The sequence below is a fragment of the Carica papaya genome, chromosome 7 (genome assembly GCF_054855325.1).
Source record: "Carica papaya isolate Zhongbai chromosome 7, ASM5485532v1, whole genome shotgun sequence".
In the NCBI taxonomy this organism is placed as follows: domain Eukaryota; kingdom Viridiplantae; phylum Streptophyta; class Magnoliopsida; order Brassicales; family Caricaceae; genus Carica; species Carica papaya.
In genome coordinates this window covers 22,640,403-22,666,741 of record NC_142315.1, presented here as the reverse complement: position 1 = coordinate 22,666,741, position 26,339 = coordinate 22,640,403, and the positions used below count along the sequence as shown (strand labels likewise).

At 38.2% G+C, this 26,339-nt stretch overlaps 1 protein-coding gene across 1 annotated transcript; it reads right to left on the bottom strand.

The window, feature by feature from the left end:
* Positions 1-20,337: 20,337 nt before the first annotated feature.
* FATB (fatty acyl-ACP thioesterases B) lies at positions 20,338-25,729 on the bottom strand. The gene is made up of 7 exons (XM_088207359.1): positions 25,377-25,729; positions 23,861-24,391; positions 23,598-23,731; positions 22,086-22,199; positions 21,547-21,718; positions 21,390-21,458; positions 20,338-20,745 (listed from the first exon to the last, which is right to left on the bottom strand). Exons 2-7 carry the CDS (start codon positions 24,356-24,358, stop codon positions 20,476-20,478), a joined length of 1,257 nt encoding a protein of 418 aa, XP_088063485.1. The 5' UTR covers positions 24,359-24,391; positions 25,377-25,729; the 3' UTR covers positions 20,338-20,475.
* Positions 25,730-26,339: the final 610 nt, after the last annotated feature.

Here is a 26,339-nt window from a genome sequence, read left to right as displayed (position 1 = left end):
TGTGAGCATATAATCTTTTGTCTCTTGAAGATACTTTATAATCTTTTTTGCAGCTTTTTAGTGTTCAATTATTGGATCACTTTGATATCTTCCCAACATGCCAACAAAATAGCTAATATCTAGTCTAGTACAGGTTTAAACGTACGTCAAACTTCCCACAACAGATGCATAAGGAATGTTCTTCATCCATTCCCTTTATAAGTCATTTCTTGGACACTAATTTTTACTTAATTTTTCACCCTTAATAATGGGTGCAACACTGGCTGAATATAACTGTATATTGAATCTCTCAAAAACTCGATTAATATATCCTTTCTGAGACAAACCTAATAATCCTCGAGAATGATCTCTGAAGATTTCTATTCCAATAACATAAGTTGTCTCACCCATGTCAACCATTTGAAAGTTTTTAGAGAAATATTTTTTGATTTTGTATTACAAACTAAGATCACTACTAGCTAGCAAAATATTATCCACATATAGTATTAGAAATATAAACTTGCTCCCACTAATTTTCAGATATATACACTGATCAACAACGTTTTTCTTAAATCCAAAAGATATAATGGTATCATTAAACTTTATATACCATTATTTCGAAGCTTGTTTAAGACCATAAATTGATTTCTTTAATATGTAAACTAGGTGTTCTTTTCTTTTCTTTTCTTCGTGAACCCTTCAAGTTGATCTATAACAGCTTGTAATTTAAAAGAAAATAAAGTCATGAATTAAATTCGAAAGTGAAATAATAAAGTTTAGGGTTTACATTCCTAACACAATAATTTAGAATGTCCAATAATGCTACAAGAATGTCTTTTTTAAAAGAAATTACGTAAATCAAGAAAATAAACAAAAAGCTAATAACTGAGTATTCTAGGACTACCTTCACTAGCCTTTGATGGGAGTCCGAATGGTGAACTTATTCACAACCTTTTTGTTGATTAAGATCTGGATCTTGGTCCTCTTGATCTGAAACAATTAATGAAAGAGTGAATTATACTGGTCTAGTAAGAATAATTAATGAAAAGGTGAACTACACTAGCGAGATTTCCAAAATCGATCCAGTAATTGTCTGAAAATCCTGTTCATCAAATCCATAAAGATGGTTGTGCATTGGTTAGTTCGAATGGCATAACCAGGAACTCATAGTATCCATACCTAGTTCGAAAAGCTGTTTTGAGAATGTATTATGTCTTGATCTTTACCTGATGGTAATCTGAACGCATGTCAATTTTGGAGAAGACCTAGACACCCTACAACTGATCAAAAAGGTCATCGATCCTAGGGGGGTACTTGTTCTTGATCATAACCATGTTCAGTTGTTGTAGTCAATACATAATCTTAATATCTCATCCCCTTTCCTTACGAATGTGACTCCAGTACCCTAAGGAGACACACTATGTCGAATGAACCCACTATCCTGTAATTTATTGATCTATTTTTTTAGCTCTTTCATCTTGACATGACTCATACAGTAAGGGGCAATCGAGATAGGCTGAGTGCCCGGGTGAAGAATTATGGTAAATTCAACTTTTCTGTCCACTAGTAGTCTAGATAGTTCATCAGGAAATACATCCGGGAAGTCTCGGACTACTAGAATATCTCGAACGCAAATTTCTTTCTTAGTACCTAGTGTAGAGAAAATAATCGAGTTAAAACTCTATGTAATAAGGAAATTGTTATGAGGAAATAATATTCAAAACTTTTATTAGCTTGTAAATGACTCTTCGTTAGGAGGCTTAAATACAATTTCTCTCGTGGAAACAATCATGGTGGCCAATTCATTCTTAGGATTACATCAAAGTCCCACGTATCAATCTATATCAGGTGCATCATGGGTGAAACAGAGTCTTGTGGAAGAGGGACTAGATGTTGCTGAGGAGGGACCAGATGGCCCTGTAATGGTGTCAGATGATATGGTGGGGGCTTCGAACTGTATTCTAACAGAATCGATGATACGACAGAGGAGCAGAGTTGCATCAAGGTGATATTAGATCATCTCGTTATAGGGGTGGCTCATATTGTGGAAGTGATGGAGGGTCCAACAGTTCCCTTATCTCTTCCCTAGCCTACTGGATAGAGATGAGTCTCTCTAAAATCTCAAAAAGCAGATTGACATCCTTTCAAAGTGACCTATATCGGGCTTCTCTATTCGGTAAGGGACCTCATCTCCTCGTATCTTTGTACTTATTTTTTACAAGGAAGGGTTGGACGATAGTTTGTATTTGGTGTTTTTAAGTCTTTATGTAAGGAATAGTTCTGGGAAACATGGCTCTGATATCAACTATAACACCCTGGAACTTAAAAAAAAATAAAGTCATGAATTAAATGCGGACGCAAAATAATAGAGTTTAGAGTTTACATTCCTTATACAATAATTTAGAATGCCCAATAGGGTTACGGGAATGTCCATTCTAAAAAAATTATAAAAATCAAGGAAATAAACAAAAAGCCAATAACTGAGTATTCTAGGACGACCTTCACTAGCCTTTGAAGGGAGTCCGGGTGGTGAACTTATTCACAACCCTCTTGTTGATCGGGATCTGGATCTTGGTCCTCTTGATCTGAAATAGTTAATGAAAGGGTGAGCTACACTAGCTCAGTAAGAATATCATACTATTCACCGATACAGAAACTGAAGGTTGGTAAAAATCATAAAAACAACCAATGAATTTCTTGATTTAAGTAAATTCATTTATCATAAGGAAAAACCATTCATTGCATATATTTACAGTTGCGAGATTTTCAAAATCGACCTATGGAGATACAATAATTCAAATAATATTTCAATCTCATTTTTAAATGAGCAATAGCAACCACTTTTCCTTTTTTATTTGACTACTGGTATCCCTGGGAGCCCATAAGGATGTACCACTACAAGTGAACCAATATTCAACATTATTAACTAATCAGCCGTCCCAATACCCCGTTTGGTAAGAGCGCTAAAAATATTATCCCTCAATACTTCATCTGGTATGAGGGTGAATCGGGCCGTCCCTATACCCTGTCCAGTATGAGTGCCAAAAATACCAATTCTCGATACTCTGTCTGATCGGGCCGTCCCCATACCCCGTCCGATATGAGCGCCAAAAATATCAATCCTCGATACCCCGTCTAGTATGAGGCAATATTTATGGTAGGGTTCTCTATGTATCTGGTCCGTCAACCATCTCCCAAAATATCTAGTGAGACTACCATTTATTAATTCACATAACCAATCAATTTTTCGTTTACATATTAATTACCAATTTTACAAATTAATCATAAATCACGCAAGACAAGCAATATATATATTAAGGAAGCACAATTGAATCAATTAACTATTTCAGTATATCATCATGTATTTAAAATTATAAATTCAACCATCAGTTAAATAGGATAACAAAATAAATGACTAACTGGTTTCTGCCTCTATTGGTAACCTATAATTATTCCCAAATTTTTTTAAATTACACAAAATACCATATTACAAATTATTAAGCTTCAATTCCATAACAGAGAATAAGGTGAGAGATTTTTACCCAAATCGGTGTCCGAAACACCAAACTTTCTACTACACCTACTAGTAGTCTCCGGGTTTCTTAAATTAAACTTTGTTTTAATTAAATAATTAATAAATATAATTTTTGTTTATTTTGTTTTATTTTATTGTGTTTTATTTTATTTTATTTGCGGTAAAAAAGAAGTAAAAATTGAATGATGATGAAATTGGAAAGAATTTTGGGGAAAAAGGAGTAAAAATTTAGGTTATTGTGGTATTTTTGAAAGAAAAATCGAAAATCAATGGTCAAATTATAATTTGGAGAAGTTCTACCACATGGGACGCCTGGTCAGAAGCCCCGACGAACCAAAACGTGTCACATGGCAATGGGCGCTGATGCGGTGCCACTCAAAAAGCCACGCGGGTGATCCACGTGCCCGCAATCGAACAGCCCAGGTCCGTTCCCATGCGCACAGACGGCTTGGATGCGTTCCCTTCCAAACGCGATCGAACGGCCAGATTCAAATGTGATCGGACAGTCCAGAGTGAATCAGGATGGACGGTCGAGAGTGAATCGCAATGGATAGTCTAGATCGGATCACGATGAACGGTCCAGATTCACTCCCTATTTAATCGCGATTGGACGGTTTAGATCAAATACGATAAACAGCCCAGATCAAAAGCAGACGGATATAAATAACTCCCATGTGCACCAAACCTTAACCCTAGCCACAAGACTCCCTAGCTAGAGAAGACGACCCAGTCACCGGGGAGCCGACCGCTGACACTCGCCACCACACCGGAACCCTTTTCGACAGCCAAAAAAGGTAAAAACTTCTCATATTTCACGAAATTCAATTTTAAGCTCACCCATGGCCAAATCGGAGCAAAAGGACCAGTCAATTGGCCGAAAAATATCGGTGAAGCCTGGCGGTGCCGTCGCGGGGAATTTCACAAAATGCCTCCGATGATGCCCTTTCCGAATCCCGTTTCGCGTAATTTTTCCACTGTTGTAATCATCGTTTTCTTCTCTACAGGTTGACTGAAGTAAAACACCCAACCACAACGTGAGTCGGAGGAGCCATCGCACTAGAGAATCCCGCCTCCGGTGAGTTTCAGTTTTTTATATTTTTTCAGCCAGCTGAGATTCTTTAACGTATTTTTTCGTAGGAATCGACGTAAAATCAGCCAAATTTAGCCAAAAACAGCTGACCCGAGGCAGACTGCTGCCGTGCCAGAATTCCAAAATTGGTCGAGTGGGCCCTGAGACTGATTTTGGATTTATTTGGAACATTTTTAGGTACTATTAGTGCGTTTCGATTCCCATAGAAAAATTCAGGGAACCTAAAAATCGCTTGTAGGTGCAGTAAACTGTTTAGCTTTTCGGGTATCAAATTGAGTAAGGATCCCTCACCCTATTTCTCATCGTAGAATTAAAGTTTAAATTAATAATAATATGGTATTTGTGCAAATTAAATAAATGTGCATAATTAATTACGGATTACTAATGGAGCCCGAACCGAAAATTCTTCTTTGTTGAATTCTGTTAATTTATTTTACAATCTAAAAGTATGATGGTATCTGGTTTATCACTTTTATGATTTGAATGCATGAATTGCTACCTTACGTGACTACTGTTTGATTAGAAAATTTAGATTATGATTGCATTCCCTGATGCATGTTTGTTTGTTTATATGATCATGATTGATTTAGAAAATGAAGACTAAAGGAAAATGGAAAAGTTGTATGGTTAAATAAATATATAGAACGACAGCCTTACTAGATATCTTGGGAGATGGCGGACGGACTGGGTACATAGGAAATCCTACCGTGAACGTTGTCTCATACCGAACGAGGTATCGAGACGGGCCGCTTCACCCTTATACCGGATAGTGTATTGAGGTTTAATAGATTGACACTCATACTGGACGGGATATGCAGACGACCCGTAATTGAGATTGTTAAAGAAAATAGTTCACGTGTAGCGGAAATATCCCTATGAACCCCCATGGATACTAGTAGGTTAGTAAAAATGTGATAGTTATTGTTTGATTATTTAACGATGTGTATAGATTTATGATATATGCTATGTTAATGATCTTATATGAAATTATGATCCGTATGATATTATTGTCTGCATAGATTGTTTTCATAAATTCTGCTGTGGTAAGTGAATGGTAAATGATTTTATGATTGATAAATAGATTTGCTAAATTTAGTACTCCATTAGTTGTTTTTGTTTTTATACCCACCTTTATTTCTATGTCGGTGATATACTGTGATATCCTTATTGGGCTAGTGTAACTCATTCCTTATTTAATTATTTCAGATCAAAATGACCAGATTCCAGAGCCTGATCTGCAAGAAGATTGCGAGTAGATGCTAGATATTTTCTCTTTTTCTGTTTATTTCTTTATTTCTTGTCTTTCTTTCAAATGGTGAATTTCATAATGTTGTTTAGTACTTTTAATTTATTGTGTAAGGAATATAAACCTTAACCCTTTTATTTCGCTTTCGTACTTAAGTTATTATCCATTTCATTTTAGATTTTTGGGGTCGTTACAGTTAGTATCAGAGCTAGGTTTCGATCTTGGGACCTGTGGGTTAGGGGTTGTCGAGGATCATTATAGACTGTAACGGTTGAAGTTCTTATCATTTTCAAGATACCAAGTTATAAAAGGTCAACCATGTAAAGCAAGCAAACATAGAAAGAGAGAGAGGAAGAGAGAGAGAAACAGAGAGAGGGAGAGAGGGAGAGAGGGAGGGAAAGAGAAAGAGAAATAAAGGGAGGGAGGGAGGGGGAAAGAGAGAGAGAGAGAAAGAGAGAGAGAAAGAGAGAGAGAAAGAGAGAGAGAGAAAGAGAGAGGGAGAGATAGAGAGAGAGAACGAGAGAGAATGAGGAAGAGAGAAAGAGACGGAGAGGGAAATATAGTGTGAGAGAATGAGGGAGAGAGATTGAGAGAGGAAGAGAAAAAGAAATAGAGAGGTAGAAAGAAAGATAGAGAAAACGAGGGGAGAGAGAGTAAAAAAGAGAGAAAAAGATAGAGAGAGAAAAAGAGAGAGAGATATAGAGAAGGAAAGAAAGAAAGAAAGAGAGAAAGAAAGAGAGAGTAAAAGAGAGAGATAGAGAGAAAAATAGAGAACGAGAGAGAACGAGAATGAGAGAGAAAGAAAGAGAGAGAGAGAGTGTGTAACACCCATAATTTTCTTTTTGGTGATTAAAATTAATAAATATAAATTTTTATTAATTTATTTTGTATTATTGTATTTGTTTTATTTAATTTTGAGTAAAAAAATGAAATAAAATTTATGGAGGATTTAATTGAAAATAATTTAGGAAAAATTTGGTGAAAATTTAGGTTCTCGGGGTATTTTTGAAAGAAAAATCGAAAAACAGAGGCTAAAACAACATTTTGGAAAGTTTCGCCACGTCAGATGTCGGGTCAGCAGCCCTGACCAACTAGGACGCACCAAGTGGTAGATGCGCTGATGCAGGAGGCCACGCGGTGGGGCCACGTGGGTGATCCGCATGCTCGCGATCTAACGGCTGAGGTCCGTTCCCGCGCGCACGGACGTCTTGGATGCACTCCCTCCCAAATGCGATCGGATTGTACAGAGTGAATTGCGATGGACGACCTTGATTGGATCGCGATGAAAGGTCCAGATTTACTCCCTATTTAATCACGATCAGAGGTCCAGATCAAACGCGATAGACGGTTTAGATCAAAAGCGGATGAATATAAATAACCCCCATATGCACCAAACCCTAACCCTAGCTGCCAAAACCCCTCGCCGGAAAAGACGACCCAACCGCTAAGGAGCCGACCGTCGCCACCTACCGCAACACCGAAACCTTTTTCGAACGCCAAAAAAGGTAAAAACTTCCCCTTTCGCACGAAATTAAATTTTAAGCTCATTCATGGCCAAATCAGAGTGAAAAGATTGGCCAATTAGCCAGAAAACACCGGCGAAGCCTAGCGCCGTCACCGCAGGGAGTTTCACAAAAATGCCTCTGATGAGGCCCTTCCCGATTCCCGTTCAACGTAATTCTTCCACTGTTGTGATCATCGTTCTTTTCTCTACAGGTTGACTGGAACAAAACACCCAACCACAATATGAGCTGGAGGAACCGCCGCACCGGAGCGCCTCGCCGCCAGTGAGTTTATATTTTCTATATTTTTTTTGCCAACCGAGGCCCCTAAGTGTGTTTTGTCATAAGGATTGATGCAAATTGGCTGAATTCGACTGAAAACGATCGAAAATAGTCAACCCAAGGTGGACAGCCGCCGCGAACGGCGGCGCCATCATCGGAGCATGGTGGAGCCGCCGTGCCGGATTTTTAAAATTGGTCGAGTGGGCCCTGGGATTGATTTGAGTTTATTTAGAACATTTATATGTACTATAAACGCGTTTCAGTTCCTAGAGAAAAATTCAGAGAACTCAAGGACCACACGTAGGCACAGTAAACCGTTTAGCTTTTCTACGTCAAATCGAGTAAGGATCCCTTACCCTATTCTCTATCATATAACTAAAGTTTAAATAAATAATAATGTGGTATTTTGTGCGATTTTAGTAAACATGCATAATTAATTACGGGTTGCTAATCAAGGCGGAACCAAAAATTATCTACTGCTGTTATTGATTGTTTTTACAGTTTACCTACATGATGGTATCTTATTTATTTATTTTATGGCTTTGAACGCATGTATGGTTTATTTTACGTGTTTACTGTTGAATCGAAAAAAAATGAAGTTTAAAAGGTAAAGAAATTGTATGATTAAATGATTATATGAAAAGCCAGTCTTGCCAGATATCCTAGGAGATGGTAGACGGAATTGGTACATAGGAAACCCTACCGTGAACGTTGTCTCATATCAGACGGGGTATGAAGACTGAATAATTTGGTGTTCATACAGGACGGGGTATGGGGACGGTCCGTAAGAAGATTACAAGTAGATGCTATATATTTTCTATTTTTCATTTGTTTTCTTATTTTTCGTGTTTTTTTCAAAGAATTAATTTCGTAATGTTGTTAAGTACTTTTAAGTTATTGTGTAAGGAATGTAAACCTTAACCTTATATTTCGCTTCCGCACTTAAATTATTATATATTTCTTTTTAGATTTCCGGGGTCGTTACAGTTGGTATCAGAACAGCGTTCCTCGGACCCATTCCTTACACAATAATCCTTAGGGAAACAGTAAAACAATGAATTATCACTCAACTCTTCCTTATGAAATGCAGGTATAGAGAGATGAGGAGAGGAAGACCCCCATTAAACCAAACAGCCCGGGATGGTTCGCTTAGAGAAGATGTTGACCGGATATTTAAAATGCTGAAGAGACTCATTGCTGCCCAGCAGGGTCGAGAGGAGAAAAGGGAACTACCTGACCCTCCCCCACTGCCATAGGTTGAGCCACCCCGGCAGCGAGAGGATCCCGAGCTACCCCGGTATGACCCTACTCCTTCACAGTACCACCCAGCACCACCACAGTATGACCCGATGCCCCAGCCATAATACCACCCGGCACCACTAACGTACAATCCGGTGCCCCCACCGTATCAGTAAGTACCACCGCAAGGCCCCCCAGTCTATCCTCAGCATGGCCCAATCCCTCTTTTACGGGACTCAGTTCCTCCCATGATTGACCTAGGCTATATTGAGAGATACAATAGACTAAACCAATCTACTTTTGTAGGAGGATCCTCTTTTGAAGATGTCTAGTATTGGTTAACAGAGATAAAGAAGGCCTTCCAGACCCTAAGAGTGACTCCCGAACAGAAAGTCACCCTTGCTACCTACATGCTAGTGGGAAAACCAGACCACTGGTGGGAACTTAAACAGACGACCCTGCATGTTCCAGTTACTTGGGAACAGTTCCTAGCAACCTTTCATGCAGAGTATCTTACAGACCATCTTCGACAACTGAAGGAAATTGAGTTTGTACAATTGGTTCAGGGGAATATGACTATGTCAGAATATGCTCGCGAGTTCCTAGAGTTGGGCTGATACTCCCCTATGTTATTGGATGAAGGCAGGAAGGTTAGGAGGTTCGAGTGAGGCCTCCGCCCAGAGATCAGACAGCATTTGTTTGTGTTGGAGCTCAGGACTTATTCGGTCGTTTTGGCCAAGGCACAGCTAGAGGAGAGGAGCTTCCGCACCCTCTCTCAAGCAGTAAAGAACCTCAGACCCTCAGCTCCACTCCGCATACCTGCATTTACTGCGCCTGTTCAACAGAACAAGAGGTCCAGGCCGGTGATCCAGGCTCTAGTGGCAGGACACGGTAACACCTGTCGCATATGTGGTAGTGCCCAACATTATGCGATGGAGTGCCCAAAGAACCAGAATCAGGGCAGACCTCCTATCCAAAGCAGAGCTTATAATTTCACCCAGCAGGATGCAGAAGTCAACTCAGACGTGGTACAGTGTATGTACACTATCTGTAAATATCTTGCTCATGTTTTGATTGATACTAGTGCATCGCATTCATTTGTTTCACCTATTTTTACATCAAAGTTTAATGTATTACCTGATAAACTTGATTCTATGTTGTTTATGTCTACTGCTGGGAGTATGACACTATTGGGAGAAGTTATCTACAAGGCCTGTGTCATAGATATAGCAGATAAAAAATTGAGTGTGGACCTAATAGAATTAGACACGAGGGATTTTAATATAATTTTAGGAATAAATCGGCTAACGTCGTATCACGTCACCGTAGATTGTTTTAGCAAGAAGATTGTATTCAATCCTTCTAATGAAGAGCCATTTATAAATTAATAAAATCATTTAGCATTTATTCTCTCATGGCAAATTTTCTTATTCATCAAATACTTTAACCCTACTATTTTCTCTAACTAAGCAAACCCAAAAAATAGATTTGTATTCAAGAAATTTTAGTAGTCCGAGACTTACCAGATGTGTTTCCAGATGAACTATCCAGACTACCAGTGGACAGAGAAGTCGAATTCACCATAGACCTCCAGTCAGACACCCAACCTATTTCGGTTGCTCCTTACCGTATGAGGCATGTTGAGATAGAAGAACTGAGGAAACAGATCACTGAATTGTAGGACAGTGATTTTATCCGACATAGTGTGTCCCCTTAGGGTGCCAGTGTCACCTTTGCCAGAAAGGGAGATGGGACGTTGTGTTATGTATTGATTACAGAGTATTGAACAGAGTCACAATCAAGAACAAGTATCCCATCCCCAGGATTGATGACCTCTTCGATCAGTTGTAGGGTATCCAGGTCTTCTTCAAAATAGACCTGCATTCAGGTTACCATCAGGTAAAAATTAGGACAAAAGATATCTCCAAGACAGTCTTTCAAACTAGGTACGGACACTAAGAGTTCCTGGTCATGCCATTTGGACTAACCAACGCCCCAGCCATCTTCATAGACTTGATGAACAAGGTCTTTAGACAATTCTTAGATCAGTTTGTTATTGTGTTCATCGATGACATCCTGGTTTATTCAAAAAATAGAGAGGAACATGTTCACTATCTAGCTCAGGTTTTGTAGGTTCTCAGAGAAAAGAAGCTGTATGAAAAATTGAGTAAGTGTGGATTTTGACTTAAGTATACAACCTTCCTGGGACAAATCATATCGAAGGATAGAGTGTCAGTGAACTCTGAGAAGCTTGAAACAGTGCTCAGCTGGAAAAAATTGACATCAGTTAAAGAGATCTGTAGCTTTTTAGGGATTATGGGTTATTATCGTAGGTTTGTAGAAGGATTTTCTAGTCTCGCTGCTCCCCTGACTTGGCTCACAAAGATGAATGTCAAGTTTGAGTGGAACGAGAACTGTGAAAGAAGTTTTTGAGAGCTAAAGAAGCGGCTGACTACTGCACCTGTGTTGACCTTGCCGAGTAGATCGGGGGGATATACAGTTTACAGTGATGCCTCCTACCTAGGCGTGGGTTGTGTTTTAATGCAGCATGGGAAGGTCATAGCCTATGGGTCCAGATAATTGAAGAGTCATGAGAAAAACTATCCCACCTATGACTTAGAGTTTGCCGTAATCATACATGTCCTGAAAACTTGGCGCCATTATTTGTATGGAGAGACCTTTCAGATCAATACCTATCACAAGAGTTTGAAATAAATATTCACTAAAAAACATCTCAACATGCGTCAGAAAATGTGGATAGAACTTCTTAAGGACTATGGTTGCGATATCTTGTATCACCCGGGTAAGGGCAACGTGGTAGCCGACACATTCAGCCGAAAAAGTGCAAGTACATTAGCCCATTTGATGGTTTGAGAATGCAGATAGATTGGAGTCACACAACAGGTACGAATTCAAGACTTGAGGAGAGTCACATGTTTGGGTCACCTGACCATCTAGCCTGAGTTAATCGAGAGAATAAGGGAAGCTCAGTCCGCCAATTCTGCCCTAGTACCCCTCAAGAGATATGCAGAACAGGGAGTTAGCTCAGAATTTAGAATCTCCGCCTATGGGTTGCTCAGATTCTAAGATAGAGTGTGTGTTCCAAATGACAGTGAATTGAAGAGAGACATCATGATAGAGGCCCATAGCTCAAATTTTGTCATGCATCCCGGAAATACTAAAATGTACCAAAGTATGCGACCCCGATTTTGGTGAAACAGGATGAAAAAAGATATAGCTGACTTTGTTTCTAAGTGTTTGATATGTCAGTAGATCAAGGCAGAGCATCAACGCTCAGGCGGGCTACTTCAGCCATTACCAATCCCGGAATGGAAGTGGAAACATATCACCATAGACTTTGTGACAGGATTACCTAAGACACACTCAGGATATGATGTCATTTGGGTAATTGTTGACTGGCTTACCAAGTCTTCCCACTTCTTGGCCATTAGGATAACCAATCCATTGGACAATTTAGCAAAAATGTATATCCAAAAAATAGTCAGATTGCATGGAGTACCAGTGACAGTAGTGTCCGACAGGGACCCCAGGTTCACTTTCCGATTTTGGAATAACTTTCAGCAAGCCATGTGAATGAAGCTGTCCCTTAGTACTGCATTCCACCCTCAGACCAATGGATAATCAAAAAGACAATCTATACACTTGAAGATATCCTCCGAGCTTGTGTCCTTGACTCCGGAGTTCATTAGGATAACCATCTACCCCTGATAGAGTTCGCCTACAACAACAGCTACCAAGTGAGTATTGACATGGCTCCGTATGAGGCGTTATATGGGCGCCCATGCAGATCACCGATTTGTTAGGAAAAAGTGGGTGTAGAAAACTGTTCGGCCCAGATATGGTAGAGGAGACTACATCTAAAATAGTTAAGATCAGGAAGAATATTCAGACGGTTCAGAGCAAGCAGAAGAGTTATGCGGACACCCGGAAGAGAGATTTAGAATTTAAGAAAGGCGATCGGGTATTCCTTAAGATCACTCATTTCAAGGGAATCAGTAGGTTCGGTAGGAGGAGAAAACTAAACCCCCGATTTGTTGGATCATTTGAAGTCTTAGACAGAATTGGTACTGCTGCCTACAGACTAGCAATGCCTCCAGAACTTTTCAAGGTCTATAATGTGTCCATGCTACGCAAGTACAACCCGGACTCCTCCTATGTCTTGGCCCACGAGCCCCTTCCACTTCAGGAGGATATGTCCTATGAGGAAGTGTCAGTCGGCATTGTGGATCGAAAGAGTAGATTACTACGCAACCGAAAAATTTTCTTTGTAAAGGTCATATGGCAGAACCACACACCGAGAAAGGTTACATGAGAGCTAGAATCAAATGTTAGAGTCCAATACCCCTAGCTGTTCGATTGAGAGTGAGAGACAAATTTGAGGAACCAAATTTCTTTTAAGGGGGGGAGAGTTGTAACACCCACAATCTTCTTTTTGGTGATTAAAATGAATAAATATAAATTTTTATTAATTTATTTTAAATTATTGTATTTTATTTTATTTTATTTAGAGTTAAAAAAATGAAATAAAATTTATGGAGGATTTAATTGAAAATAATTAAGGGAAAAAGAGGTGAAAATTTAGGTTCTGTGAGTATTTTTGAAAAATAAATCGGAAAACATAGGCCAAAACAAAATTTTGAAAAGTTTTGTCACGTCAGACCCGGTCAGTAGACCTGACCAACCAGGACGCGCCAAGTGGCAGAGGCGCTGATGCAGGAGGCTACGCGGGGGGACCACGTGGGTGATCCGCGTGCCCGCGATCGAACAGCTGAGGTCCATTCCCGCGCGCACAAACGGCCTGGATGTGCTCCCTCCCAAACGCGATCGAACGGCCAGACTCAAACGTGATCGGACGACCCATAGTGAATCGCGATGGACGACCTAGATTTGATCGCGATGAACGGTTCAGATTTACTCCCTATTTAATTGCAATTGGACAGTCCAGATCAAATGCGATGGACAGTCCATATCAAAAGCGAATAGATATAAATAACTTCCATCCGCACCAAACCCTAACCCTACCCACCAAAACCCCTCACTGGAGAAGACGACCCAACTGCCGGGGAGCTGACTGCCGTCACTCGCCGCCGCACCGGAACCCTTTTCGACCGCCAAAAAAGGTAAAAACTTCTTATTTTACACAAAATTCAATTTTAAGCTCACCCATGGCTAAATCGGAGTGAAAAGACTAGCCAATTAGCCGAAAAACATCGACGAAGCCCGGCACCGCTGCCGCGGGGAGTGTTACAAAACGCCTCCGATGAGGCCCTTCCCGATTTCCATTCGGCATAATTCTTCCACCGTTGTGATCATCGTTCTTTTCTCTACAGGTTGACTAGAGCAAAACACCCAACCGCAACGTGAGCCGGAGGAGCCGCCGCACCAGAGCGCCCCACCGCTGGTGAGTTTCGATTTTTTGTATTTTGTTTTTTGCTAACCGAGGTCTCTAAGTGTGTTTTCTCACAGGGATTGATGCAAATCGGCTGAATTTGGCTGAAAATAGCCAACCTGAGGTGGGCTGCTGTAACGACCCCGGAAATGTTAAAATGAAATGAGTATTTAAACACATAAAAATGCGGAAGCGAGATCAAAATTTCAGTTAACATCCCTTACACGAAAACCAAAAACGTACTTAAAATATAAAAGATTAAACTAACTAAAAGAGAAACTCGAAAATAAAACTATGAGTATGACTACAGAGTCTCTAGGCATCCCCTTCGTCGTCCTCCTGCGGAACGGGCTCGGGAACCATGTCTTCCTGATCTGAAATGGTTAAATAAGGAGTGATCTACACTAGCCCAGTAAGAACATCACGATATCTCACCGTCACGGAGGTAAAGGTGGGTAGAAAAACACAAAAGACCAATGGAGCATGATTTACAACAAATCTTTTTATTTATGATAAAACCTTTACCATCCACTTACCTCGGTGGAATTCATGAAACAATATAAGAAAAACAATAACATTATCACAATCATGGAATAATATAAGTTGTAAAACATAGCACTTATCACGCCTTTTGTAATTCAATCATTGTACAACATATCCTTTTCTCATTTACCAGCCTACTAGTATCCATGGGGGTCCATAGGGGTCCCGCTACCCGTTAACCTTTAACATTCATAATCAGTTTCTAGGGCCGTCCCCATACCCCGTCCGGTATGGGCGCCAAAACCATAAACCTCAATACCCCGTCCGGTATGAGGGTGAAACGGGCCGTCCCCATACCCCGTCCGGTATGGGCGCCAAAACCATAAACCTCAATATCCCGTCCGGTATGAGGGTGAAACGGGCCGTCCCCATACCCGTCCGGTATGGGCGCCAAAACACGTAAGATCTCCATACCCCGTCCGGCATGTGAGACCACAATCCCGGTAGGGTTCCCTACGGATCCGGTCCGTCCACCATCTCCCAGGATATCTAGTCAGGCTGACCCCATCATACAATTATCAGTCTACACAATCTTTCATTTTCCTCTTCCTCAGTAAGCATTATCAATTCACATTTTAAACAAGCAAATCGTAATTCATGCCAAACAGACAACATACGGTATCAGTTTTTCAGTCATTCAACCCATAACCAATAAAAACGTAATATATGCACACGAAACTATAAAATAAACACATCAAACCTCATACTGCATTTAAAGCTGTAAAACAGGCCAAATAACAGTAAATCATCAATCACACTAGACTCGGGCTCCATTAGCAACCTTAAGCAATTTCACACATTCGTTAATTCAAGAAATACGGTTTTATCATTTTGAACTTTAATACCGTGATAGGAAATAGGGTGAGGGGTCCTTACTCATTTCGGGGTCCGAACACGGCTTTGCAGTGCGCTTGCAGGCTGTCCCTAATTTTCCCTGAATTTTCCTCGGGGAATTGAAACGCACTACTAGTACCTGCACGTGTTCCAAAAAATCCCAAATTAGGCCCAGGGCCCCTTTCGGCCCAAATCGCAACTCCGGCACGGCGGCTCCGCCGTGCTCCGGCGACGGCGCCGCCGCTGGCGGCGGCGAGTCGCCTCGGGTTGGCTGTTTTCGGCCATTTCTGGCCGAATTCGGCCACACTCGCATCGGTCCCTGTGAGAAAACAACCCTAGGGCCCTCGGGGGGCCAAAAAATCACGGAAAAACGGAGCTTACCGGCGGCGGCGCTCTTGGGTGCGGCGGCTCTCCGGCTAGGTTCGTGTTTTGGTGATTCGGCTCCGGTCAACCTGTAGAGAAAATAATGGTGATCACGGTGATATAAAAATTGCATCAAACGGAGGCCAGAAAGGGCATCATCGGAGGCAAAAACTGAGAGGGGGCGCGGCGGCGTCGCTGGTCTTCGGCCGCGTATTCCGGCCGTTTGGCCGGGATTTTGGCTCCGATTTGGCCACAAGAGGAATCAGCGTGGAAAAACGAGTCGGGGGTATGAAATTTACCTCGATCGGCGGTCGGAAATTTCCCCGGCGCGGCGGCGGGTGGCGGCGGCCGGCTTCTGGTTTGTCTTCTCCGGCGAGCGGCAGGCGGCTAGGGTTTGTGGTCTGGTGTGGGGGTTCTATTTATAACCCCTTGCCTTTTGATCTCAGCCGTTCATTTTGTTTTAATCTGGGCCGTTCGTTTTTGATTGAATCTGGGCCGTCCGTGCGATTGCATCTGGGCCGTCCGATCGCGCGATTGATCTGGGCCGTCCGATCGCACCCACGCGGATCGCCAACGTGGCCCCTTTTCGTAGCGACGTGGTCTTGCCACGTGGCAGGCCCCGGTTGGCCGGGACTGCTGACCGGGCCTGCCGACGTGGCTTTTTTTTTTTTCCTTCTCCTTCTCGGTCCGAGCGCTACAGCTGCTGCCCCAGGCGACGGTGCCATTGCCGGAGCACGGCGGAGCCGCCGTGTCGGATTTTTGAAATTGGCCGAGTGGGCCCTTGGACTAATTTGGATTTATTTAGAATATTTGTAAGTACTCTAAGCGCATTTCAGTTCCTGGAGAAAAATTCAAGAACCCCCGTAGGCGCAGTAAACTTTTTAGCTTTTCAGCATCAAATCGAGTAAGGATCCCTCACCCTATTCTCTATCATAGAACTGAAGTTTAAATAAATAATAATGTGGTATTTTGTGCAATTTTAGTAAACATGTATAATTAATTACGAGTTGCTAATGGAGCCAGAACCAGAAATTATCTACTGCTGTTGTTGATTGTTTTTACAATTTACCTGCATGATGGTATCTTATTTATTTATTTTATAGCTTTGAATGCATGTATGGTTTATTTTACGTGTTTACTGTTGAATCGAAAAAAATGAAGTTTAAACGGTAAAGAAATTGTATGATTAATTGATTGGATGAAAAGGTAGCCTTACCAGATATCTTGTGAGATGGTGGACGGACCGGGTACATAGAGAACCCTACCGTGAACATTGTCTCAAACCAGATGGAGTATGGAGACTGAATAATTTGATGCTCATACCGAACGGGGTATGGGAACGGCCCTATAATTGAGATTGTTAAAGGAAATGGTTCACGTGTAGCGGGGACATCCCTATGAACCCTTGTAGATACTAGTAGGCTGGTGAAAAGAAAAACAATTATGGTTCAGTTTATTGTTAATAGATATGGATTTATAATATATTTTATGTTGTTGATTGTTCATGAAATTATGATCTGTATGGTATTATTTTTTTTATAGGTTGTTTTCATAAATTTCGTTATTGTAAGTGAATGAGAAATGATTTTATAAATGAATTTACTAAATTTCATGCTCCATTAGTGGTTTTCGATTTTATACCAAGCTTTGTTTCTGTGCCAGTGATATAGTGTGATATTCTTACTAGGTTAGTGTAGCTCATCCTTTATTTAATCATTTCATATCAAGAGGACTAAGTTCTAGAGCCCGATCATCAAGAAGATTGCGAGTAGATGATAGATATTTTATATTTTTCATTTGTTTCCTTATTTTCCGTGTTTCTTTTAAAGAATTAATTTCGTAATGTTGTTCAATACTTTTAAGTTATTGTGTAAGAAATGTAAACTTTAATATTTTATTTTACTTCTGTACTTAAATTATTATATATTTACTTTTAAATTTTTGAGGTCGTTACAGAATGAGACACAGAGAGAGAGAGAGAGAGAGAGAGAGAGAGAGAGAGAGAGATACAGGAGAAGGAAGAGATAGATAGATAGATTGGTTCACCATTTCCTCTTACTTTTGTTTTCATTTACCACTCTAGAAATTTAAGCAAAATCTGATTTCATATTTCTTTTTTACTATGCAATAAAAGTTGAAAAACAACATAAAGCTTTAATATAATTTATAAATGGCCACATTTTTTACAATTTGGGTTATTCATCCTAATTTAACTTTTTTTTTTTTGAATGATTTTATATTTTCCTGCGATTTCAAAAAAAAATTGAGTTTTTAATAATGATTTTAAAGATGATGATTTTTTCTCTTGAAGCTACAAACAGACTAATCTTTTACAAGTCATAATTTTTTTTTTTTGTTAATAACGATCTGTGTTAGGGTTTTTAAAAAATATTAAAATTTTAAGAACTAATTTAAAACCAAAAAATAAATTTAAGACTGAATTAAAAAATGGATAAAAAATTGGAGATTAAAATAATAATTTAACACAAAAATAAAGATTAAAAAGAATAGAAGACAAGTTATGCGGTTTATGAAGAAATATATCCTATATTTGTGTTACTTATATATTGTTTTCTAGCAATGTATTGTATTTGTTTTCTTAATGGCACTTTTTATTCTTTAAATGTATATTTTATATAAATTTATTAATTTATTGTAATAAATGGAATAAAAATATATATATATGTTTGAGAAAATTAAAGTTACATGATTGATGTAAATTAGAGTATTGATATTTGAAATTTAACTAGTTAAAATTAATTATTTCTATAAGTAACTAGTAAATTTGGTAATTTTTCAATAAATTAATTGATAAATTACAATTTTTTATAATATTATCATAATACTTTACTGCTCTTATTCCCCTTGTAGATCTTTTTCCCCTCTAGGTAAAATATAAATCATATATATATGTATATATTCATATGTGTGTCTTTTTTTTTTTTTTTTTTTTTTTTTCTTTCTGCAGAGTGAAGAAATTAAAATTGGGCCTAGAGAAGGAGGTAAAGATTCCATTCCTACTAATGGCCTCTCCTCTCATAGCAGATTAAAACCCAGAAATTCTGTTTCATTTATTTTTTTGAAATTGAATTACGAATTTATTTTATTGATAATCTTTTAACTGAAAGAGCTTTAAGAATTATTATTTACATCATCACTAAATTTATTCCATATCTAGAATTATAACCAGCCTTGTTTGTTATTTTTACCTTTTCTAACTATATTATGTATACTACTAAATATTAAATTTTCTGCGGTTTTCAATTACATCTGAGATATCACACGAGAAGAATTGAAATGCTTAACTCTAATTACTAATTATGTTTATTTCCCAACATTATTGTAATAAATTTTCTATATGAGCATATTTTTCATCATTTTAAACAAAATTCTCAACATTTTTTTGGTTGAATCTCAAGTATATATTTATAAATAAATTCCATACAAATTTCACCCCTACAGTTTTAATCTATAATTGAAATACAAAAACCATTGTAAGAACATGTCAATATTTTGTAGGGTGTTCATTGCGTTTGAAAATGTATTAGACCCCTTGGGACTAAAAATTTAACTTAATACGTACCCTAAATATTAAAAATAAAAAATCCTAAAAACCCTCAAGTATTTATTTTCAATCTTAAGCCGAGACCAAATGGAGATTCAAATTTCTGGAAAATCCAAAGAGAAACAGACACAACATTTTTTTTTTTTTTTTTTTTCAGTTTTAATCAAAGAAAAGAAAACTATTCCAAGCTGTATTCTCCAAATATGTAAATTTAAATTTTGAACTGTCACCATTTAATCAAACAGTTAATATTCTTATTCCTATCTGTTCCTGGAAATATGGATTCGAATTTTGACCATTAAAACAAATCATGAGCATGTACGTGCGTGTGTGTGTGTATATATATATATATATATACTTGGTCTGTGCGGCTGGCACAAAATCCACCGAGTCTAATAAAGTGGGCGTTAACAGATAAGAGCATGTTATTGCGAGCTTATCTGGTGGCAACACATGATCTCCGTCTCCACTTTCATTTAAAAAAAAAAAAAAAACTCTTTAAAATTAAAATACAACATTTACACATGTCGCCCTACAATTTTACAACATCCCCGCACCTCAGGAACGTCGTAACTCAATGTCTCTTGCATACTGAAAAATACAACAAAAAAAAAAAAAATGAAAAGAACCAATTTAATGGGTGGGAGAGACCAGTATTTATATCCAAAAAAAGAAAGAAAGTAGAGGGACCAGTAGGGGAGTCCGACGAGAGAGCTAATTACAGTGAGGCTTACGATTTTCATCAATCATAAAGAAAAAGGAATATATATATATATATATATTATATGTGAAATAAACATATGAATTCAACACAAGCAGGATTCTACACAAGAAATGTGACTCAGGCAATGGACCAGTGCCATCCCCGCCGCATTGGAATTACCATACTAAGCACCTTCAGCTGGCATGTGGCCCATGATGTCCATGTTGTTGCCGTGTTTAGGTCTCCACTTTGTCCGGCCTCTCACAATCTCAGGTCCGTCTTCCAGTCGGAGCAAGTGCTGGCATTCAACTTCAGCAAACATTGCCAGATTGCCCACGTCAGTGTTGGAGACGGCAGACAGAGACTGCAGCACACTGTCCCGCCCACACTCCCTCTTATACTCCAGATTGATGTATGAAAGCTCATGGCTCTCCAAGATTGGCAGTGGAGCACTCTGAAAAAAAAAAAAAAAAAGCCAACATTTTCCACTCTCAAACTTCGTCAACTTTCAAATGGAGAAAAAATGATTATGCAGTGGGTAAGAAATCAGCACCAAATGGACCTTATTTCTTGTTGTCATTATGCTAATTCTACATTTTTAGTAGAGTTAGTTCTTGTTCTCCGGAGAGATTGGAATAGGTTGCATAATCACAACAAAAAATATGGTCCATTTGAACAGCTAATCAGAATGTAAGTCACATAGTTCTCTTATAATATCAAAGTTTAATACGTGTGTAAACTTTCGATTGTTTCAGTCTTTAAAAGAAAAAGTCTTTGATTGTTTCAGATTCTCATAATATGCTTCTTCTATCACACGCTTGTTCCACAACTGAGTCTGCTTTTGACATCCCTATTAAGTGTAAGACAAGGTGCTGTAAATTATAATTCACTTGTAAAAGCCCTTTATATGCATCTTTCTAAATTCTGAGGAAATAATAATATTAATAAGCCTTAGAAGCTTCATTCTTGGTATGCAATAATAAATAAAAAACAGAAGGTACTATAGGCATATAATGAAAGATATAAACAACAATATTGAGTTTTCTGTCACGGTGCATACGATAAGAGAGAAAAAGAAAGTCTAACAGAAGAATCTACCTCAAGGATCCAACCAATGTACTTCACATTATTAACATGTTGGTTGACATCCAAGTCACTCCATTTAGGCTGCAAGACAGATTATCGTAATAAGACAAATTGAAAAGCACAAACCAGAGCAACAGTCTGTTGTCATTATCATACAAGGCCTACTTACAGTTAAACCAGTACGAACAATATCTGCAGTGTTATCATCAAGTTTTGTTAGTTTTTTGTCATCCTCATCCACAACAGGATCAGAGTTCATAAAAAAAGGCCCTATCTCTGCTCGAACCTCTTCTGGCATTTTAGATAATCTCCTTGTAAGTTTATTCATCATCACACATACACTGCAAATCATCACAACAAAAATCAAAATCTTAAAAACTGCACATACCTACTGAGGACACAACTCAAAAATATAGTTACATTGCAACAAAAGTACATAACGACTGTTGCTTGCCAACATGAATATTTATGTATTCCATGTAATAATAGCTTTATAGACCACAATTGTTTTTACAGAAAAACCTTCCAAGAAATGCCTAAGGTTGTGATCATCCCAGTATATATGCAGAAGAAAAAATACATGAAAAAGAAAAAAACACCAGTCAGTATGTTAGCAACACCTTTTCAGAACAATCCAACTACATCGTGTAAGCTTAACATGAAGAACCCAAAAATCATTTTCTGCGAAACAATATGTCAATATCCTACCTGGTTGCTCTTGTTAAAATTTCACCAGTATTATAATCTTGGATAAGCCAATCTCGACGCAATCCATTCTTTCCAGATGCACTAACCCAAGTGTCTACCTGTACAACATCACCCCTATAAAAGTGGCATAAGTTAGAAATTGGTATTTTTTTAAAATACCAAAGATATAAATTCGCCACTGCACATTCTATAGAATTAAAAATTTTGACCATTATACTTCTGTTGGTTTATTCAGTAGATACCAAGCATCTTCCTCTCTAGCATAGTATGAGCAAGGCAAATTGAAATAATGGAGAAATTTATGATGACTCAAAAAAGATGATAATATAAGTTGCTATATTTTAACTGTCAAGGTTAAATAAAAAATTATCTTGACCAACAGTTGAGATTTGACTTCGTATACCTAAGTGTAAAAACATGTTACGATAATTTACAATATCACAGAATGAAGAGATAATGAAAAATTACTAAAGCATATCAGATATTCATACCAAAACTACGATTCCCATAATAGAAATGAGAAAAACTGTGCAGGACCCTTAGACCATTAAGTGGAGAAACTAATCATGTTCGAATGAATATTTAACCTCAACTAAAAAAAACCATGATGTACACATTCATAAACTAGCTCTGAAAAGATAAGTTGTAATTATATTAAGCTTTCTTGCTGTCTGCCTAGCAATAGTCCAAAACATAGGCAGTAGGAAGGAGAGTCACCCTTGAAAAAAATAACTACAAAGAGAACATTACTTCAGCTAAAACAACAACCCCCAAAAGTAATATTCCAATTTCAATTGCCAACTGTTTCACCCTTTTCATATTTAAAAGATGTGAAGAAAAACAAACTAATTTCTCATCTTCCTTTTAGATGCCAGAAAAACAATTATACTCTCAAGTAAATACACACAAAAAATGCAAAAGAAATCTTCAGAAAACAGAAAAAAAAGTGTCATGAAGATGTCAGAGAACACTTATCAGCTTTTATTGGCCTTTGAATTTTCTAAAACCAAGATTATTATTCAACTACTGAACAATATTCTAGTAGAACCTGTAACTTTACCGGAGAGAATGTGTGTGTGTGTACATATATATACAGTCTTAATCATCCGCTTAAGAAATCACTTCCTCTTCTTTGCGGAATGAAATAAGCAAAAGAATAAAGTTGGTTGATGAAAATAGACTATGTAATTGGAATCTTCGCATCAACATCAATGACCCTATGACATGCATTGTTCCCACAAGATTTGTTTCCCAAATCTATATCCTACATAGTTACCAGCATACTCGCACATCAGGTCAAATTAAATGGTATAACTAAAAGCATCGAAGGAACTTTGAGCTAGATGAGTCCCATAATTTTCATAATATCAAAATTGATGTTCAAACTCCAGAATTTCACTAACAATGTAAAAGCATCGAATGACCAAACAAAACCTATATTATGTAATGACAAAATATCATCAAGTCGTGCTGACTTGTGATAAGAACATTATAAATAAATCAGCTGCTTACCAAGTAGGATATCTATCCACCACAACCTGCATTCTGGAAACCACCCATATCAGGTTCCTTTTACACATCTCTGGGGTTGAACCAAAACCATCACCAAGAAGCCCAGCAGTCTTAACATGGTTCAAGGCAGTTTCCTAACAATGACAAAGCACATAAGTATTACAAGAGCTGGCAAAGAAGAAAAACAACAAACAAACATGGTATTGGTGAGGATTCTGCATTTATCCTCATAAATAATTACTAAGGAAACAAACAATTCAGACCTGAAAATGATTCATTAACGTTTCTATAGATGCTGTCCGATCAGCACCTATCTCATACGACCTAATTGAGAAGTTTTGGCGGAATACCAGACCATCCTGAACTATTTTTCCGATACCAAAGGGGTCAATAAGCATGTCAGAGCGCCTGGGTTTCCAGTCGAGCATCATCCACTGCTTCTCTGCCGCCAAGAAGATCGTTGTTATGGCAGCAAGAAGCATACTCCAGTCAGGTAACTGGTTAATAAATGTCCGTGGGGCATGGGAGGGCGTGTTATTTTCAGTCTTCAAGCTTTCCATGGGCGTCGCTAAACCAATATTGGTGCCGTTTATCTTTGGAGGTGCTTGGGCATTTGCCTTAACTTGCAAATTGCCAGAACTAGTAGGTGGCGAGTTGATTCCGCCGAGGTTTGCAGATCCAATCTTGTTGCCCTTCCCGCTGGGGTCTTGTGAGGGAGAAGCAACCGGAAAGAAAGCCGAAGTAGCAGCGATAGCAGACATGATGAACTCTTAAACGCACCAATCAAACCGTGTCTGCTCATCAGAGTCAAAACACTAACTCAGTGAAAAAAAATGCCACGGAAATGAAATTTTACAAGAAAGAGAATAGCAGGCAGGCCAAATTTAGGATGGTAACTTGGGAACATGCCAATACATAAAACCAAAACAGCTGATAACCAACTCACATCCAAATATCAAGAGAAACCATTTTGTCAGAATAGAAAATTAAAATTAAAAGGAAATAAAATAAAACTCCTTCGCCGATAATCCCATATGAAACAACATTCCAGAAATTACCAAAAGTTACCAATCAATGAATCCCAAAAACCAAAACGAAAACAGAATAGGCGACGCTAGAATCCTATAAGACAACGTCGTTGAATTCCCTAAACAGACATCGTACCTGGAAACTACGCTTTGAAGGAATATAGAATATTGCTACCACGATAAAAAGACATAACCGATGAAAACGCGGAAAGAAGACGAGATTCCAGAAGCATAATTGTCACTTCCAGTATTTTCAAAAAACATGCCGAATCTATAACAATAAGCAGATCTGATCCCAGGACCATAACGCGTAAATACTAGGGTAGATTAAAAACAACTGTATAATGAGAAAATTTCTCGTCATTCCGAATCACAAACTATAAACAGCTAAAGAAGAAGAGAAACGAAAACAACATAGAAATTGTTCTAGCCGCATTTCGTACGATAGAAAATGTACGGAAACGGCAGAGAAGTTCAAAGCACAAATCTTAGATCTCTACATTCAAAACCAAACAACCCGAAAATAAAAAATAAAGAAGTGAACAAACTTTCTTCTATCCAAAACCAAAAAGAACATTCAAACCAGATATTCCATTTCTCCTCCAAAGCTCACCTTTCTCAGCAACCAAACAGAGTATCACCACCCCAACCAACATTACCAATGACAAAACACAAATCAAAATAACAAAACGAAATAACGAAAACAAGATAGGGAAAAAAAAAAAAGAAAAAAAAAAGTGCGCAGCCGTACCTTCAAAAAACAAAAAACCGCAGATGGAGGACGAGAAAAATGATGGAAATTATTTTTCAAAAAAAAAGAAGGAAAAAAATCCCCGAAATCCCAGTCGCTGAAGAGCTATTGCACCATTTTCGATCTGCAAAAACCTTATTGTCGTCCCTTCTCTAGGGTCTGCGATCTCTTCTTCCTCCCCAGCTCTTTTCTTTCCTTTTTTTTGGTTATTTTTTCTCTTTTTTTTGAATTTCCGTTCGAGTCTCGAAAAATCAAAAACCCAAAAAAAAAACTTGAAAAAATTAGTAGAGAGAGAGAGAGAGAGTTCAGGGCCAGCTAGCTGCTTTTGTGGGTGGTGGCAGAGAATTTGGGTTTACAGCGACTGATTTTATAGTGTCCATCCACCTGGCCATCCCGCCTTCCATCCAAAATTCCATTTCTCAACAACTGTTTCCACTTATTCACGTAATTGCCCCCATCATTCTCATTTCCATAAACCCCACTTTTTTTTTTTTTTTAATTGTTTTTGAATCGCCCAACAAATATTTTTGGAACATCATTAATTATTATTATCATTATATTCATTTCACTTTTCCTTTCTCAATTTTCTTGTCCGCATTCCCTCTTTATGGTAATATAGCTGTTAATTATTATGTGGTAATTATGTAACTATCAAATTCAAAAACTAAATTGTAATTATAATAGATGATAATTTAGAACTTCATATTTAATACAGTAAAAGAGTTTAGCAGTAAATTGTAAGAGAGGATGGGAAATTTTAAGAAATTAATTATTTAAAAAATTAAATTTAGATCTAAATTAAGTTGTTACTTTTGGGAATTTTTATTAGTGGATAATTTTTGAGTTTTTTTAAAAAAAATTTTCTGGAAAGTAGGATAAGGTTAGTTTAGTTAGGGGGGGGAAGCAGAGTGGTAGCATTGAGGCTAATAAATGAAGACGCACGTTCCTTGTAGTTGGGAGTTT